Source organism: Mucor mucedo, assembly GCF_025094135.1.
Source record: "Mucor mucedo strain NRRL 3635 chromosome Unknown EV154scaffold_44, whole genome shotgun sequence".
Lineage (NCBI taxonomy): Eukaryota > Fungi > Mucoromycota > Mucoromycetes > Mucorales > Mucoraceae > Mucor > Mucor mucedo.
Window position 1 is genome coordinate 35853 of NW_026252328.1, and position 17348 is coordinate 53200.

Genomic DNA, 17348 nt, shown 5'->3' on the forward strand with positions numbered 1-17348 from the left:
TGCTTCATGGTGTTATGCAACCACATCAGAACCAAAGCAAGTGTCATCACCGTGTCAAGTACTCTTTTACGTCCAGCCGTGCATTCGGTTGGATATTCTTTTTGGAATTCTTCGTGTAATTGATCGAATGCTCCAGTCGTCAAACCAAAATGACACATAAAGGCATCATCCTGACGACCATCAAGCAACCTTTTAGCAGCCGATTTAGTAGGTGAATGCAGACTTTTTGACGTTGTGTAGAATCGTTTAGAAATACGGCGTTGAGATTCAAGATAATTCATGTACTGATAGGCAGCAGCAGAAAGCAAAGTAATATGCGATAATAATGCTAATTTACGCTTTGTTATAGGGGGCATTTTGTATCAAAAATATAAAGGGGATAAAGAAAAAGGAAATGGATGATAAAAGAGAGATTAACTTGTATTTCGTTACCAATACAAAAGTGACAACAATTGGGTTCCACAACATCGAATCTCATAAGTCACGCCATATTATCCCAACAAGATGATTGATTCAAACAAGTCTGACATAATAGCGTGCTTTATTAAACAACGTGTTATAAAAACCATAATTTTCGCTTTTTAAAAAAGCCTTTTTTCTTTCTTTTCATATAACTTAATAAAAATAACAATGGGCAACGTAACAGGATCTGTCAGAATGACTAAAGATGAAAAAACCTATTTACTGAAAATAGTAAAGAAGGTTTTGCCAAGTGGAGCGGACGAATGGTCCCGTGTAAGCCAAATATATATGGCTGGACAAAAAAAAATTGTCGAACAAGAAAACGAGGCCATCAGGTTGGAAACAGGAACCAAGGGAACGAAGGTTGCCTATGAGCGTAGCGGCAACTCTTTGAAGGCGGCTTATCGTACATTGAGAACGGCAAAAGCACCAACAGGTAAATTATCATATAATTCGAGGTGTAATGAAAGAAATCTTGCTAACAATGATACAAACAAAAAAAATCTATTAGGCAACTCAACCCCAACTACTTTGATTACTGATGCAAAAACAATTGAGGACCAAATTGCAATCAAAGGCTGCTTATCACAGCTTCATGGTCACACGGATTCCGAGGATGAAGAGAAAGCAAGCCGCATGCATCATGGAGGTAGCGGCTTTCGCTCAATTGATGATCTGGTAGAGCAGAGTTTAACAGACAGTGACAAGAGTGAGGCATCTCCTCGTGCAGTTGGTAGAACGGTGCCAATGCCAAAGAAGTCCAAAAATACCCACCAGCATATGGAGGACTTCAACAACCATTTTGGTGTCCTGGCTGAGGCAATTGCGTTGTCTCTTCGGGGAGAAAATGAACCAAAACCATCGGTCCCAACCACACGTTCCGAAATGACCAACGTGACCGATGTCAATTTGGAAATGATTGAAAATCGTCTTGGAGCTGTTGACAATCAATTTGAGGAGGTCAACATTCGCCTGGATGGTGTGAAAAATGGCCTCAAAAGTGAACTCAATGATGTCAAAAAGGAGTTCAACGAGTTGAAGGAGACGGTAAATTTAATCAATATGTTGATTCGTATCATATATATAAACTCTATCTAACCGACTACATTATCAGATGTCAGCGATGTTTGAATATATCAAGACATCGGTAGCTAAGGTAGTTTAACTATTATAAATCATGTTTTTTTTATTCGTACTAAAAACCATAATCTTTATATGCACATTAGCAACCTATTCCTACTTCTGAAAAGGGCAAAGGCACCCGTTCCCAGAAGCGTAAAAGAGCCGAATAAATAAACGTTTTTGACAAATATTATCCATACATCTCATATCTATTATCTGCATATTATTAGCGTTTATCAGAAACAAAGTATTTAATAGAAATGTTTTTTTTTTTTTTTTTGGAGTTAATTCTATTTTAATTCGGGGGGGTAGGGGGGTCGAATTAACTTCAAAAATTTAAGCAGTGAAATTTAAGGTTAATTCCACGTTACACAACCCAAAAAATTAAGTCTATTCTATTTAATTCTATTTTGCATTTTGGAAGTCATCCATTAAAACGGCCTGTGCGATCCGCAAGATAGCCTAACGCAATTCGGCAAATAGCATTGGCGGCCGACATTACGGAGATCATAACTGCACCAGTAGAAGCGTCCAATCCGATATATTCACAGTATGACGGGGCTAGAAAGAAAGGTGCCTTAAAATAAATAATCGTGAATATATTTTTCGATTTAGCTATATTACTTTTGACATTACCACGTATCCGAACGGAACGAAAAAACTAAAACATAACAATAAAACAAAACGCCGGGACAGCAAGCTCGCATCGTAAACGTGATACCATTTGTTTTTTCCGTTTGACGACGGAGGGGGACGGTAACGGGAGGTAGCCAAAGCTGTCGAAATACATAATAATCCGAAACCAAATGCTCCCTGTACACGCAATGTATTTCTAAATCCAATTGTAAGTATGAGCTTCTGGATCATAGGAGACAGACAGACACCTCCGACGCCTGAACCACTAACAGCGATACCAGTAGCCAAAGCTCTTCTCGATGTAAACCATTGCGATGGTAATGTGACTGACGGTGAAAATACAAAAGCAGACGCAAGACCGAACAAAACTCCTTGGGAAAGGTAAACATGCCAAAGCTCTGTTGCAAAGCTAGCTAGAATTAATGCTAATGGAGAGAAGACTGTGCCGATGGCCATTGTACCTCTAAAGCCAATCTTTTGTATCACAGGCGTAATAAACATACCAAGAGCTAGTAGCAGAGCACTTGCTGATGTACCGACAAACGCAATTTTTAACAGACTAGTCTGTCCGGCATACACTTCACTGATATACCTATCATGATAATGTTAAGCCGAATACCTTTCTGTAACTAAAATATATAGGACTTACAATTTTTGATAGATCCCCCACGAAAAGGTAGAACCAAACACAAAAAAGTTGACAAGAAAACAAGACAGAACGGTAAGCCACCCCGGGTTGCGGATACCGTCAGTATGGTAAGCTTCTTGCTTGAAAGCATTGACATCTTCTTTTATGTAGTCCGTAGTAAATGCATTATTTTTTTCGCTTTTTTGAGTTTGATTTGATTTCACTCGTGACAATGTCTGAGTAATTTCTTCCAACGAGCCCAATGCTGGAAAAGGAGCATACTCTAAAACCCCAGGATAATGTTCTGGATTGTGTTGCTCTTCCTCTATGATATCTTCCGTGCACTGAAACGTCTTCTGGTCATCTTCTAAATCACCGCTATTACGAGTACTTTGTGAATCTTTGCTAGATTTTTGATCTGGCCTATCTAACTTTTGATTGTCGGCCATCATAATTAACTTAAAATAGATGGAAGAGAGAAAATGAGAATAATTGGTGATTCACTTTATAAATAAATAAAAAAAAAAAAGAATGGTTACATCCATAACGTTGGGTAAAAGAATTCCCTTCACCTTCAATTTTCCGGTTGTGCGTTGGAACTGCTTAATCATAAGGCCTTCCGAGTATATAAACAGTAGTACGTCAAAAAAAAAAGCAATATACATATAAGTTAATAAGATTGAATCTTAATTGTAACGTTTCAATCGTAGATCAAGCATCATTTGGTTAATAAAACATTATAAACCTGTTGGTTTGTGGGGTCGATGGCTTATGAACTTTGATTTCTTTTCGTGCGACAGAACTGGACATGTGTTACATTCACAATCCTAAAGCTATTAATATTTTCACATTTTGTCTTCCTAATTCAAACGATGTACAAATGGCTTATGCTTCTCGGCATAAAGATATCGTCTCTTTAATTCTACCATATATATATATTACTAATTACTTCAAAGTCATGTATGCACTGTTGTAAACAATTTGAGTTTTTTCGTTTCCATTTCTCTTTCTACTTTTATTTTTTTGCATATTCAACCTTTCTTACACTAAAAATAATTCATATGACATTTTCAGAGATTGACATTATGTTCAAGCTTTTTATTTTTTATTATTTATCTTTTCATTGCGCTGACACTATTATTTATTATAACAAATTAAATGTTTGAAGAAAAATTAGTGCATCGATTTTTCAAACCTTAATACAGGCGGCATGAAATCAGAATTACCACTTTTTCAAAAAAAAAAAAAAAAAAAAAAGTACACAAAGCTCGCTGTGAACTAAGAAGGACCTCACATTATTATATTAAGAACGCATAGAAATTTAGCGAGACTAAAAAAAATCTGACAGAGACACACCTTAGATGGGATCTAGTTATAGCACTTTAAGGGGTATTTACTTCTGACAGCTTGCATATGAGCTCATTTAAGCTTTGAATAGGGAAAAAAAAGAACCGGCATAAATTTCTTTTGAAAATAATAAACCGCACCAATAATGGCGATTATCAGAATTACATTATTTTCTTCTAGACTATCGATGTCATCTATACAGTACTATCACTTTAAATTCAAACAAATGAAAATTATTTTTCTTATATTCGTCCGAAAAAAAAAGCTCCAAAGTCTCAATTTTTTTTAATGGCCTGAATCTATTTTTGCATCTGTCCGAAATTAATTCCAATTTGTCTAAATTCATAGTGTAGATATTGTATTAGAACTGTCCTTTGTTTATTATTAATCACGGTTTTAACCTGGTATATTAGAAGAGCTATTCACGTCTTGTATGTATCATCGTAATATGATTTGTTCGATAATTTTATCAAACTATTCCTAACTATGAGATTTTTTGTAACAGTATTTCGTGTATCATAATCATAACAGTGATCAGAAATCGCATTGAGTTCTACAAATGAGCTTTTTCTTTTTTTTTTTAATTTAGGCAACATACATGGACACCCACATATAAAATGCATTTTTCTTGATATTGTTTAAAAAGGCACTTTAAATATATTAATCCAGTTTATTGGATCCATTGGCTGGGTTAGTAGGGGACATAACTAAATCTCTAGTAATGGATAAACTCTATAATGATACATGCATATTCCATGAGAATCCACTAAAGATGGTTTATTTATCAACATATCTAAAACTTACGCTGTTAAATCTCTAATTTAACGTTTAGTTCTTACTTTATTGCGATATATTGAGCAATCTTAAAGGGATTCCAATGATTTCACATACGTATATGCATTTGTATATGCTTGAATCACATTTTGAAATGTGCAGTTTATTTTTATGAATTATGTGTGAAGCATTTGCTCTGTACAGTAGAATGGCACTCTTCCTAATATGCTTAAAATAAGTTAACCATAACATAATAGTAACCAACACGCACAGTTCAAAAGTCTGGTAGCAGTCAATACATATTTGGTAATTTTCGATCTAGATTACAAACATATAACGTCAATACATTTATTCAATATACATATGTACAACACAACAGAGCGGTATTATTTTACCCACCAAAGACAACACTAAATTTTAGCATCAGTTCTATTATAATCAGCTCGTCTCTTCGACTTTCATATTTTTAAATACTAATATACAGTTGTTTTCTGATTGCCGTAATTGAGCTACAATCGTTTTCAAGACGCGACATAAATATGAAATCTGTTTATTATTCAAGTTTTAACTAAAACAATTGATAATTGCCTTGAAATTTAATTATAATCAAATACCAGAATGAAAGCAAACCCAGCTAAATAACATATATATTAAACAACAAAGCCTGTGTGATGGGATTACTATTCAATATCACCTAGTAGCAAAAGTGTTGTTTATAATCTGCTTATACTATGCAATCAAGTATTGTAAATACAAATTGTTTGTGCAGTCTTGGAGATAGATTGATCCCTTATTATAATTTAATAATCATTGATTCTCCAAGCATATGTAAACCCAGAAGATATGAAAAGCATGTTAAATACATGTAATATCTATTAGAACGTAGTTAAAACATAACGGAAAACTAAATATTTTGAACGATTTAGTGAAAAAGATGTTTACGTTTAGTAATATGTTAGTGTGAATTGATGAACTTAATACTATATATATTATGTAAATACACTGAAGACTTAAATGATTAATTCAGATTTTTCATGGTCACTTAGAAACTTAGTAAAACTACCTCTGCCCCTTTGGGGTGTCAATCCCTTATATTTAATAGTTTTTTAGGTGTTTTCGTATAAGTTGATGGTCTACGAACGAAATAAGCGAAAGAAAGTTGTTTGTATCAAATAGGTTTGCCACTAAGACAATCGTCAAATTTATTATTCAAAAAAGATGAGGGTCACCGATAGATGCCCCCATGGAGTGTCTCTCTGATCTTCATTGAGACAAAGCCTTTTCATCCAGAAAAATACTGCTCGAAGATGGAATATCGTTATGCTTCGTTCCCCGGTCTTTTGTTAAGTCTTGAATTATTAAACAATTTTCAATAATGTTTATAAAAAGGAACAATCGAATTCCAATACCAATACTTTTAGTTTATTCTTGAAGAATAAGTCTCAATACCATATCTACCAAATACTTTGCTTAGTTGTGTATTTTCACTCCCCCTCTATAGATCAACGTTATTCATTTTTTGTTTTTATTTAGCTATAACTCCTCCTTTCGTTGCATAGATTAATTAGTCATTTAGTTGGACGCACAATTAGATATTTAGTTGGCAACAGCATAATCTAGGTCAGGCTTTTTACGAACATTTATATTACTTTATTCCTACCTACTATCACTTCGAAAGAAGCTAGTGAGAAGTATTATACGGCCAACATCTCTAACAAAAATGCTACTGATTACCTCATAAACACAGCTTATTATGTTCGCTACAGATATGAATATCAACTTCCAGCCACTGCGAAAAAAAAATGCAATATCTGGATCTGGTCAGTCAAGGTATGGTAATACCGCCAAAAAATTACACGACAGCCCTGCTGTTGTTTTTTATTTAATTGGAAGGCTTTTTATCGTAATCATCTAATCTGGAAGCAAGTCTTTGGAAAAATCTTGTGGATATACTAGGCTCATTATTGGCTCTTGAAGATGACAATAATGATTGTGTGGAAGAGGTAGTGAAAGTTCTTGGTGGTATTCCTCTTGTAATAAAACCAGATCCCATTCCTAATCCAGTCTCTGAACCAAATCCGCCAAATCCAGTTAGGAAACTTGCCGGTCTTAAAACAGGCGCTTTAGGTTCTTCTTCTGTTGTATGAGTATTATTTATAGTATGATTATTGTTGGGTGTATTTATAATGGATGTTGATGTGGTATGAATCATTTCTTTTTTCATCACGGTAGATAATATAGATGAATTGGTAGAAGAGCTAGTACTGGTAGATAAGCTTGCTAACCCGCCACTTTCTCTTTCGGATACTAGGTATTTCAATCCTTCCTGTGATTTCTTTTTAGTTTCCACATGTGTTGTGTCCGCCGTGATAATTCGATGACGAATTAAATTAAGGTTTCTCTCAATTTCTTTTTGCATTTCTTGTCTAAACTCTGCTGAAAATACCGGGCCCTTGGTTATTTCTGACTCTTTTGTTGTACCATCTTGTGAAGAGACAGAAAATGAATTGAATCCGCTATGGTTATTTAAGCTAGATAATTCATCTTCTTCAAGTAATTTAGGCTCACTCAAATTATGAATGGTATCTTGAGCCTGCTCCAATCTAGATGCATATTCTTGTGCCTGAATAACCATGGAAGCCAGTTTCTCCTCACACTCCACTTGTTGATGCTCCAGTTCCGCTATTCTTGCTCTCAATTGCTCATTTTCTGACACCACTCTAGATAGGTCTAATTGGATATTTTTGACGAGATGTGATGTATTGGAACTGGATTGTTTTTGCGATGTTAAAGCCTTATCAAGTAGAAACTGTAAACTTGCATTTACATCCCTTGTCGATGCCAACTTTTGTTCCACTTCAGCTTTATACATAAAAAAACGCATGTTAATTACTGTACAATTTATTTATATTTCCCTTGTTACCTAATCGTTTTGCATAAACACTAACCTTAGAACGAGAATCAATCTAATATATTGAGTTTTTTTAACAGGTGAGATAAAAAGACAACTGTTAAAAAAAATGAGAATACCATTTCAGACGCCATGTCATTTAATTGAGCAGAAAGTCCATCCATTTCTTTTCTGAATTTCGTTAATTCTCTTCGTGCCTGGTCTAATTCTTGTGTTAAATATATGCGCTCCTCTTCCTCTGATAAAAGCAATTCGTTATTGCTGCTATTGCTGTTGTGGTCCTTTTTAGTGTTATTTGCTCGTGATCTCAACTCTTCTTGAAACATTCGATTTTCTCTCTCTAACTGCTCGAGCTATGGCATATGATTAGCTGTTGATTATTTAGTGTTCAAAAAAGTAGTAATGTACCTTTATTTGAATGGCTTCATTTGTTTCAGAGATAACTAGACCAATGCGAGCAGCTACATCTAAATCATTGGCAATGCCCTGTCTCTCTCTTTCTTTTCTTATAATAATTTGTCGCAAAGTTTCGATGTCGTCAACTGCATAAACTTCTCTAATAAAAGAAGGTTTATCTAGTCTTTAAAGATGAGTATAAACACTTTTTTTGGTCATGGCAATTGTATGTTAAAGAAAAACAGATTATAGTAAAAACCTTCTGGAGTTATTCCTAATCGAGCTAAACAAGGTTCAAGTTCATGTGGAAAATAAGACATGGTTATAATCAGAAAAGCCAAAAAAAAAAAAAAAAAAAAAAAAAAAAAAAGGATAGGAATATAAAACTCAAGTTGTGAGGGGTTATATTGATATTATGATTGGTTGAGATAAGCGCAATATGATTGGTAGTTAAATGAAGACGCGCATCCCTCTCCTTTAGATTTACAAAGCCGTGCTAAGGCTGTTCCTCCTTTCTCTTTGTTATTCGTGGCTTGTTTTTTTGTTTAACATATTCATCATAAGTATACTGAAACTTATTTGGTATACTATTTTCAGAAAGTTTCGGTTCGTATTGTAAAAAAAAAAAAAAAAAAAAAAAAAAAATTGGTCCATGAGCAATACAAGATTTGGTATGAAAAGAGTAAAATCGACCAAAAATGAATAAACTTATCACTGAAGTGTATCTATGGATGACCTGCAACAGGCCCACAGAAGTTAGGAGAAACGTTACAGAACAATTAGAACAAGCAATCATCTCAAGATCTTCAAGCTAGGAACTATGTGTGTTAGTAGCGCTGACTCTGCATATTTGGATCTAAATTTCTTATAAAATAGCATATTCGTATGAAAGTAACGAAGAGTATATGTGACAATTAAGACTCATAATTTAAATTATTGATATTTAAGTTGGTTTAATCTTGTGCAAAGGAAAGGGACTAAGATCTCATTCGGAGGCTTGAGCTCCCTTCAGTTTATCCCAGTAGTTTTTCTTCTTCGTTGCTTTTCTTTTGCTGAATTACCAGGAATAGTAGAATTTAACCTCCTTTAATCGAGATCAACAATGAATAGCATATCAACACAAACGAGCCGAATTTCCTGACTTTTAAAAAATAAGGCAGAGACGGCATTATTCTATGTCGTAAACGAGAACAATACGTCTCAGACCTGTATAAATTACAGCATACCATCCAAAGAAACTACATTAAGTAAAACCTGTCAAGGTAACAAACAAGAGATCATCTCGGTGTGTTAACCCTCATTTCGGTTGAACCACAAAGAGCAGTGATGTCTCGAGATACGTAGAATCTACCTTGGTAATATCACTGTCAGGGATGGCTCAACTTTTTTCTCAGCAGGCATTTCCTGCTTTCACTTATAGAATCAGCCAATACAACACTGGCTTAAATAATGTAGCCTCGTCCTTCTTAGATAAAAGCGTTTTTATTATTTGCTGCTTGAATGAAAGAGAACCAACGGGCAGTGACGAAGTTGCTAAATGTGACCACTATTTCTAGCGAAGGTTTGGACTTTTTCGCATATGGTTATCATTTGCACTTGGCTGTCCAGCCATCATATACACCGCTCAATTTATATTTTTTTTATTTTTTCTTTTTTTTTTTTCTTTTTTTCTTCATTCTTCTAAACCAAGAAAATGGCTAGTCTTGGTGGAGAGTTGGAGTCGGATTCCTCAGATGAAGAATGGGTTTTTACTTCAACAAAAGCTAATTCCAAGACCCAACAAAGGATATCTATTTCTGCTAATTCGATTCGTACCATGAAGGCTAATATACCAAAGAGAGTTGCACCCCCTCCTCCTCCTCTTCAACATCATGTTACTCAGATCATGCCTATATTACAGCAAAAGAAACTTATGGTCAAACAACCCTCTTTACAATTCATTTCGGATAAAGAGCTTGTCACCATGTGTAAAGAGATGAATGCAACCCTTCTAGTCTCTAAACTCGTTGATGTTTATAAGAGTTGTGAAATATTTATTCGTATTCGTGATATTGAAACACAGGCAATGTCAATAGAAATGAGATTAAAAGATCATTTGTGTCATGCTGCTGACCCTTGCGATTTTGTTCTTGTAAGTCTCTTCTCTCTCTATATTATAGCCATCCTCACACTCGTTTTCTTTTTAGAATACACTATCTTCGCTTTCGATTTATTTCTCTAATAACCCGAAGAATAAAGACTTGACCAGTAAATTTAGAAGACTTTTAGCAAGTACTTTTTGCACTGCGCTTGCGAGGTTTTTAGAGACTCCCATAGATAAAAGACAGCAAGATGTAGAAAGGGATTTGATATCTTTGGACGATGATATCGAGGTCGATCTGATCAGTTTTGATGATGATGTTTTGCCTGCGGCCCAAACAGCCACTGTCGTGAAAGGAAATGACTTGACTCATCAACATCAGCGAAAGCTTATACATATGATTGATAACATTCCTTCGCCCGTCATTGTCTACTATGCCATGGATCTTTACAAGTTATCAAATGTAGCTTCCTTAGGATGTGAATATGAAGATGAAGGTGTAAAACTATGCAAGGCTTTAATGAAACATGGCCATTATGATGAAACCGTTGCCTGCATCAGAAAGCTAAATCTCTATGCACGATTTCCCACCAATTCGATTGCGGATCAATATTTCACCGCTGGGCATGGGACCTCTTTACCCGCATTGATGCAAGGTCAACCTATACTTCAAAAAGAATTATTGTCCTTTATCAATAAGCAATTACGATTTAACTATGCTGGTGGGCTTGACATTATCCCACGAAAGTATCTGGCTGACTTGTACAATGGATCAGATCAAACCCAGCAACTATCAAGACTCAAGGAAAGAAAGTTCCAAAAGGATCTTGTCAGTTGCGGTGCTAAAATACTGAAAGAATGCGATGCTGTACAAGAGGATGAGTATTACTTTATTGGATTATCACAGAGGTATGCATGTCTAAGATTTATTTTGGCTCAACGGGCAATCCAACAAGCGGAAGACGGGGATTTATCGATTGAAGCCAGTTCAAATTTCAATGGTCTAATCGATCTTGTGTGTGAAGATGACCCGGTATTGGCAAGATTAGCGATTAAGGAATTAATTGATACCGGTGACACTGTGGCTCCTCCCCATTTTGCTTCCTTATACAAGCAGCAAGAATTCTATTGTAGATACAATGCATTGCCTATCAATCACCGCCTCTTGGGTATTGTGAAAGGTGAACAAATGTCTCGTCATCGGAGTATGTTTTCACCTAAAAAAGCTTCAAATGTCAACGGCCTTGCTTATTATACCTTACCACCACAGGCACAAAGAGTGATGGTAAACTCTCATGCATCTCTTATGCATATGAAGGACATATTGTCCATTTCCAATATTTGTGGTATCGATACAGAATGGGTACCAACTTTTGCCAAAACAACAGTCAAGACAGCACTTATGCAAATAGCCTGTGACATTGATAATTATGTCTTTTTGTTGGACCTGAAGACCATGTTTCTACCCCAGAATACACAACTTTTGTATATCACTGAGAAAATCCTGCAACTATTGTTTGAGGATGATCAGATTTTGAAAATTGGTAAGTAATTGCCTATGTAAATTGTATAAGCCGATGTTAAATAATTATCCCATTGCAGCATACGACTTCCATGGCGATTTTGATTTGTTGCATTCATCTATTCCATCGTCTCGAACATGGCAGGTTTCTAGGTTGCTTGATTTAAAGTCCCTGAAAACAATGCCTACTTTAACCAATCAGGGCCAACCAATTGTAGGGGGGTTAGCTGGTGCGACTTCCACTTTTCTTGGTGTGACTCTGAATAAGAGACAACAGCTTAGTAACTGGGAAAAACGACCTTTAACAGAAGAGCAATCCATCTATGCATGTAAGTATCAAAAGAAATACAAGTAAAAAGAGCAGATGATACTAACACATTAATAAAAAAAAGCCTGTGATGCATGTTGTCTTTTAGACATATATTACACCCTTGTCCGATTAAACCATCCATTTATCAAGAATATTGACAAATCCACAAATAACACAGACTTCTCTGTGTCCAATAATACCGATTTGTCTTTCCAAAGGCTCCAACTCTAAGTACCCTTTATAATTATTACTATTATTATTATCATGTTTTTTATCGCATTATTATTATCATTTTTTCTCCTTTTTATCTCTCTTCTCCTATATAACCACAACCTCTCCTACACACACACACACACACACACAGACACAGACACCCCAAATAAATATTTATCACTCCATCACTGTCGAACATGATAGGTTGGAGCTGCCATATAACTGAAAACATCCAACCGAATCTAAAACTAATTGTTTCTCTTCTTCATCAAATAATCAATTTAAAAAATAGAATGACTGAATATTCCTTCAAGAGAAAGAAAGAGATGTTTGAATGCATTATTTGCCTTGAAAAATCTTATGAAACAGACTTCTGCTCCGCTGGCACTGACAATTGTGAGCATTTTATTTGTGAGGACTGTGTCCATCAGTATTTCACCAATGCTCTAAATGATAATCGTTACACGAGTTACGATCTTATACAATGTCCCAGTCCAGGTTGTAAAGAGTATTATGTCTCTGATCAAGTTATGGACTTGTATTTTTCAGATGCTGATGCAGAGAAGTGGTGGACTAGTGCCATTGGTAGTAAAGCTTACATCGCTAATAAGGTAGTGTTTTGGTGTTGAAACTGGCTCATATGATTTTAATAGATGATAGGTGTCTTGTCCTATGGAGAATTGTCATGCTGTCTTTGATGTCGATTTCAACCATACCAAACAGTGTACATTTGCTGAGTGCCATGAATGTCACCGTGGCTTTTGCATCACATGTCAAACTATTTGGCATCCAGGTAAACATTTTTATTAAAAACGTATTACAGGTCGGGCTGACCACCTATAACAGGTAGGATCAAAGTATACGATGATAAGGAAGCCTTGCAAAGGACACTTAAAAAAGCTAAACACAATAACTGGTCCCGCTGTCCTCGATGTGGTCAAGTCATTGAAAGAGAGGTATATATATATCACATATAGATTAATCACATACAAACTGACCAAAAATAGGCTGGGTGTTCTCATATGACTTGTTATTGCGGAACTTATTTGTAAGTTTGATTTTAAAAATTAAAAAACAAAAGATAACCTTGCTCGCTTTAATAATAGCTGTTACCATTGCGGTCGTGAGGTAGACGACTGTTTGGATCAATGCGAATTTTGGGACGAAAAAAAGTTAACGGAGCTACGTAATCTGATGTTTCCCTGTTAACTAATTAACGGAATTACTATAATTGCTTACTACTCTATTACATTTGGCCTGGTTGTATTTATGAGCTCTTGCTTCAAAATATTTAAAAAAATAAATGCATTGCTTTTTTTTTTTCTCTTTGTTATTTGTAACTTCGTTCTGAATGCGAAACAAAACAGAAAAAATAGAAAAGTAAAATGATTTAATATAATGAAATGATGTTTTCGGAAATTCTCTCTCATATATTATACATCAGCTTTGAGTAATATATATCTGTGTCAATTTCGAAGCTGATGTTTTAGGTCGATGTCATTCTAGGGTTTGGTCCTATTAAAACCTTTGGTAGTTATTAGATCCAAATCGTATAGTATCTTCTGAAATAAGAAAATAATTTTATCTTCGCCCTATGCAATATTTTGCTGTATACATTATTTGAATCATTATTCCGATAGATAAGTAATAATTTTTGATGATAAATCATTTAGAAAAAGAATTAAATACAAGAAAAAAAGATACCGCATGTTTAAAAAAACACATTATAAATAATTGAAAAAACTCGTCTTTTTTTTTTCATAAATACTTTTCAAAAGAATGTCAAATTCCAAGGGAGAAAGCTCACGTAGAAAATGCGTTATCTGTTTGGACGCTCCGCCTATATCTGACATTTCTGCTCAATGTGAGCACTCAGCATGCCATGGCTGTGCGATCCGTTACTTTAACGACTTGTTAAAAACAGCCCATTTTAATAGCTCTGATCCCATAGTATGCCCTGCTTATAACTGCAAACATGTCTTCCAAGATACAGACACGGTTCTTCGCCAACTTTTTTCTGAAGAAGAAGTTGAAAACTGGTGGCACCGTGCCATCATTAAAACCTTTATAAAGAACAAGGTTCTTGGTTTATTTTATATAAAGATACCAAAAAAACAGTGATAAATTTTATTTACTAAAACAAAATTATCTTTATAATAGGTATACTGTCCACTGGAAGGTTGCCTCGGCCTATTTGATGTAGAAGATGACTTAACTAGACGTTGTACCTTTTCAGAGTGTTATGAATGTCGCAGGGGGTTTTGCATTGCTTGTCAAAGACCATGGCACCCGGGTAAGTAAATTTATCGCTAATTTAATATCATATAATATTCACACTTTGCTAGGACAAACATTTGTAAGGGACGATACCAAAGAGCTACAAAAGACTCTCGCACTAGCAAAAGCTAATCGCTGGACACGATGCCCTGGTTGCTCATATTTCGTTCAGATGAAGGTAATATATTTGTATTTCATCCTACATCTGTTTTTTAATAAAATTTTAACGTGCATAAAATAGGATGGATGCAACCATATCCAATGTCATTGCGGAAGGTCATTGTAAGTAAGCATCACCCTTGTGTATGAAAATACCTAAGACTTTTATTTTCGTAGCTGTTATGGATGTGGTCGAGTATCCACCACTTGCCGTGGAGAATGCTTTAATCTGGGCACTACTAAACAAAACGAACTTCGTAACCACATGTTTGTGGTCAAAGAGGCTTCTTCCAGTAGATAGTCTGGGCTCTCCGCTTATGTCATCTTACGGATTCGGCTAAAAAAAAGTGCTGCAGGTTTATAGTGACTGTCTATAAATAAATAAAAAAAGTTATATTTTGAATTCGCGTCTTTGCAACTGTTGGTTTCAATACTCCTGCTTTATATTATTCTTAAATTCGAACAGTTAATGCAGAAATCAAATAACAATTTCAATAACACCAGTAGTAAATGAAACTTTAAGCGCTCTAATAAAAAAGTCATTCCAGTGACATTAACATATTTTTTATAGGATACACCCCTTCAGGTACTCCCACGGCTCGAAAAAGAGCAAGAGAAAGTAGCATCGATACCCACCGAACGAGTATCATGTCTACTTCACGCCTGTCTTTACTCTCTACACCTGGTAGCAGCAGACGTATGGTACCCGGGTTTACAGAAAACCGTACAGCAAGAGCGGGTTCAGTGACTTCGACTGATGATGCAGGTCATGGACGGTTAAATTCACTTTTAAAAAATGTTCACGCACTCGAAAATTTAGTTATGCACGACAAGAGGGAAGAAACTACTGAAACTAAGAAACGTGCAGTGCAACATTTCCATGATATTAAACAAAATGTGACGGATTTGATCGAAGGAGAAGCTAATTCAGAGGATATCATTAACGAAGCACAAAACAAGGTACAACAGAGTTACGACGAAGGCAAATTTTGGAAGCAAAGAGCAGAGTTACTGCTTGAGGAAAATAAGGAGTCCAGAAACAAGATGTTGGAGTTGACAAAAAACTACAAAAATAGAGAAACCATTTTTGTTGAACAATTGGCGAAATATAAGGAGGGACATACACCCAGCGTCGAATTAGAGGATGTGGATACTCAGGCTATGGAAGAAGCACATCAAGAAATTAAACATTTAAAAGAAGAGCTGTCCGCGAAAGAATACGAGAATATTCAATTACGAACCAAGTTCCAATTAGAAAAGACACGATCTTTAGAAGACCACAAAAGAAAATTGGCTGAACTTTCAAAGGATTCGCGAGAAGGTCAGGAACTAGCTGCTAAAGTAGATGAACTCTCAAAAGAGCTTGAGGAGAAGAAGGGTTACATCGACGATTTGCAGCAAAAACTAAAAGATGAAACTACTTACAGTGAAAGATTAACAAATACCATCGAAGAGGACCGTAAACAGTATGATTCCTTGAGAGAGCAAGCAGAAGCAATTGAAAGCGAATTGGTCAAAAAAGATGATTATGTCCATGAGCTTGAAAAGGATTTGAGAGAAAAGAATCAAATAATCGCCGACAGTCAAATGAATCTTGATGAAAAAGAAAGCATGGAAGCCATTGTCAAGCAACGTCTCGAAACTGAGATTGAAGGCTTGACTACAGACAACCAAAGGTATTCAAACAAAATTGTGGCACTACAAGAGACTGTTGATTTAAAGAACAAAGAGCTGGAGAAGTTGAAGTTGAGTCAAGATGATCGTATCGAGCAGTTGGAAGAGGATGTTCATGCTAAAACCTTGGAGATCGAACAACTTAAAGCACAAGTAGAACAACTACATACGGAGAAAGCCCAGCTTTTACAACGGGAAGATAGTACCAATCTACAATTAAATGTTTATCGTGCTGAAATTGAAAAGTTAAAATTGGGCCAGGACGACCGTATAAAACAATTGGAGCAGGATGTCAAACACAAGACTGTAGATTTGGAACAAGCCAATGCAAAAAAAAATGAACTTTTAGAATGGCAAGACAACGCCAATACAGAGTTGAATGAATATCGTGCGCAAGTTGAAAAACTGAAGTTGGGTCAGGATGATCGCCTTAAGCAACTGGAAGCAGATATGGAGCGCAAGTCTAATGATTTGAAAAAAGAGCAACTTCTTTTTAAAGCATGTCAAGATCAACTTTCTGAGAAGACTTCAGAATTAGAAACTGCTTTGTACGATTTAAGGCTGAATCGCAGTCAACTTAACCAAATGAAGCTGGATTATGAGTATCAAATCAATCAATTAGAGATGGATGTCAAGGAGAAATCAGCAGCATTAGAGAGATATAAAGAGTTAAATGTAACGTACCAAAACCAAATTTCTGATAAGACACCTGAACTAGCACGCGTTACCTTCGAATTGGAAAAGAGTGCGACAGAAATTGAAGAGTTGAAATCAAGCAAGGAAAGGTTGGAAATTCAAATCAAAAGTTATGCAACACAGGTACACGCATATAAACAA

General features: G+C 35.5%; 4 protein-coding genes across 4 annotated transcripts; 2 read left to right on the top strand and 2 right to left on the bottom strand.

Annotated features, from left to right (window-relative positions):
- Positions 1 to 1915: 1915 nt before the first annotated feature.
- On the bottom strand, positions 1916 to 3377 carry EV154DRAFT_508495 (major facilitator superfamily domain-containing protein). The gene is made up of 3 exons (XM_051601518.1): positions 2870 to 3377; positions 2221 to 2812; positions 1916 to 2161 (listed from the first exon to the last, which is right to left on the bottom strand). Exons 1-3 carry the CDS (start codon positions 3298 to 3300, stop codon positions 2009 to 2011), a joined length of 1176 nt encoding a protein of 391 aa, XP_051457686.1. The 5' UTR covers positions 3301 to 3377; the 3' UTR covers positions 1916 to 2008.
- Positions 3378 to 6713: 3336 nt separating this feature from the next.
- On the bottom strand, positions 6714 to 8629 carry EV154DRAFT_508500 (uncharacterized protein). The gene is made up of 5 exons (XM_051601519.1): positions 8536 to 8629; positions 8289 to 8455; positions 8000 to 8233; positions 7893 to 7935; positions 6714 to 7831 (listed from the first exon to the last, which is right to left on the bottom strand). Exons 1-5 carry the CDS (start codon positions 8594 to 8596, stop codon positions 6852 to 6854), a joined length of 1485 nt encoding a protein of 494 aa, XP_051457687.1. The 5' UTR covers positions 8597 to 8629; the 3' UTR covers positions 6714 to 6851.
- Positions 8630 to 9909: 1280 nt separating this feature from the next.
- EV154DRAFT_508502 (uncharacterized protein) lies at positions 9910 to 12630 on the top strand. The gene is made up of 4 exons (XM_051601520.1): positions 9910 to 10407; positions 10463 to 11900; positions 11959 to 12207; positions 12271 to 12630. Exons 1-4 carry the CDS (start codon positions 9970 to 9972, stop codon positions 12417 to 12419), a joined length of 2274 nt encoding a protein of 757 aa, XP_051457688.1. The 5' UTR covers positions 9910 to 9969; the 3' UTR covers positions 12420 to 12630.
- Positions 12631 to 12694: 64 nt separating this feature from the next.
- EV154DRAFT_588503 (uncharacterized protein) lies at positions 12695 to 13623 on the top strand (the record flags this gene model as incomplete). The annotated part of the gene is made up of 5 exons (XM_051606830.1): positions 12695 to 13012; positions 13062 to 13194; positions 13248 to 13357; positions 13409 to 13449; positions 13508 to 13623. 5 exons carry the CDS (start codon positions 12695 to 12697, stop codon positions 13608 to 13610), a joined length of 705 nt encoding a protein of 234 aa, XP_051457689.1. The 3' UTR covers positions 13611 to 13623.
- Positions 13624 to 17348: the final 3725 nt, after the last annotated feature.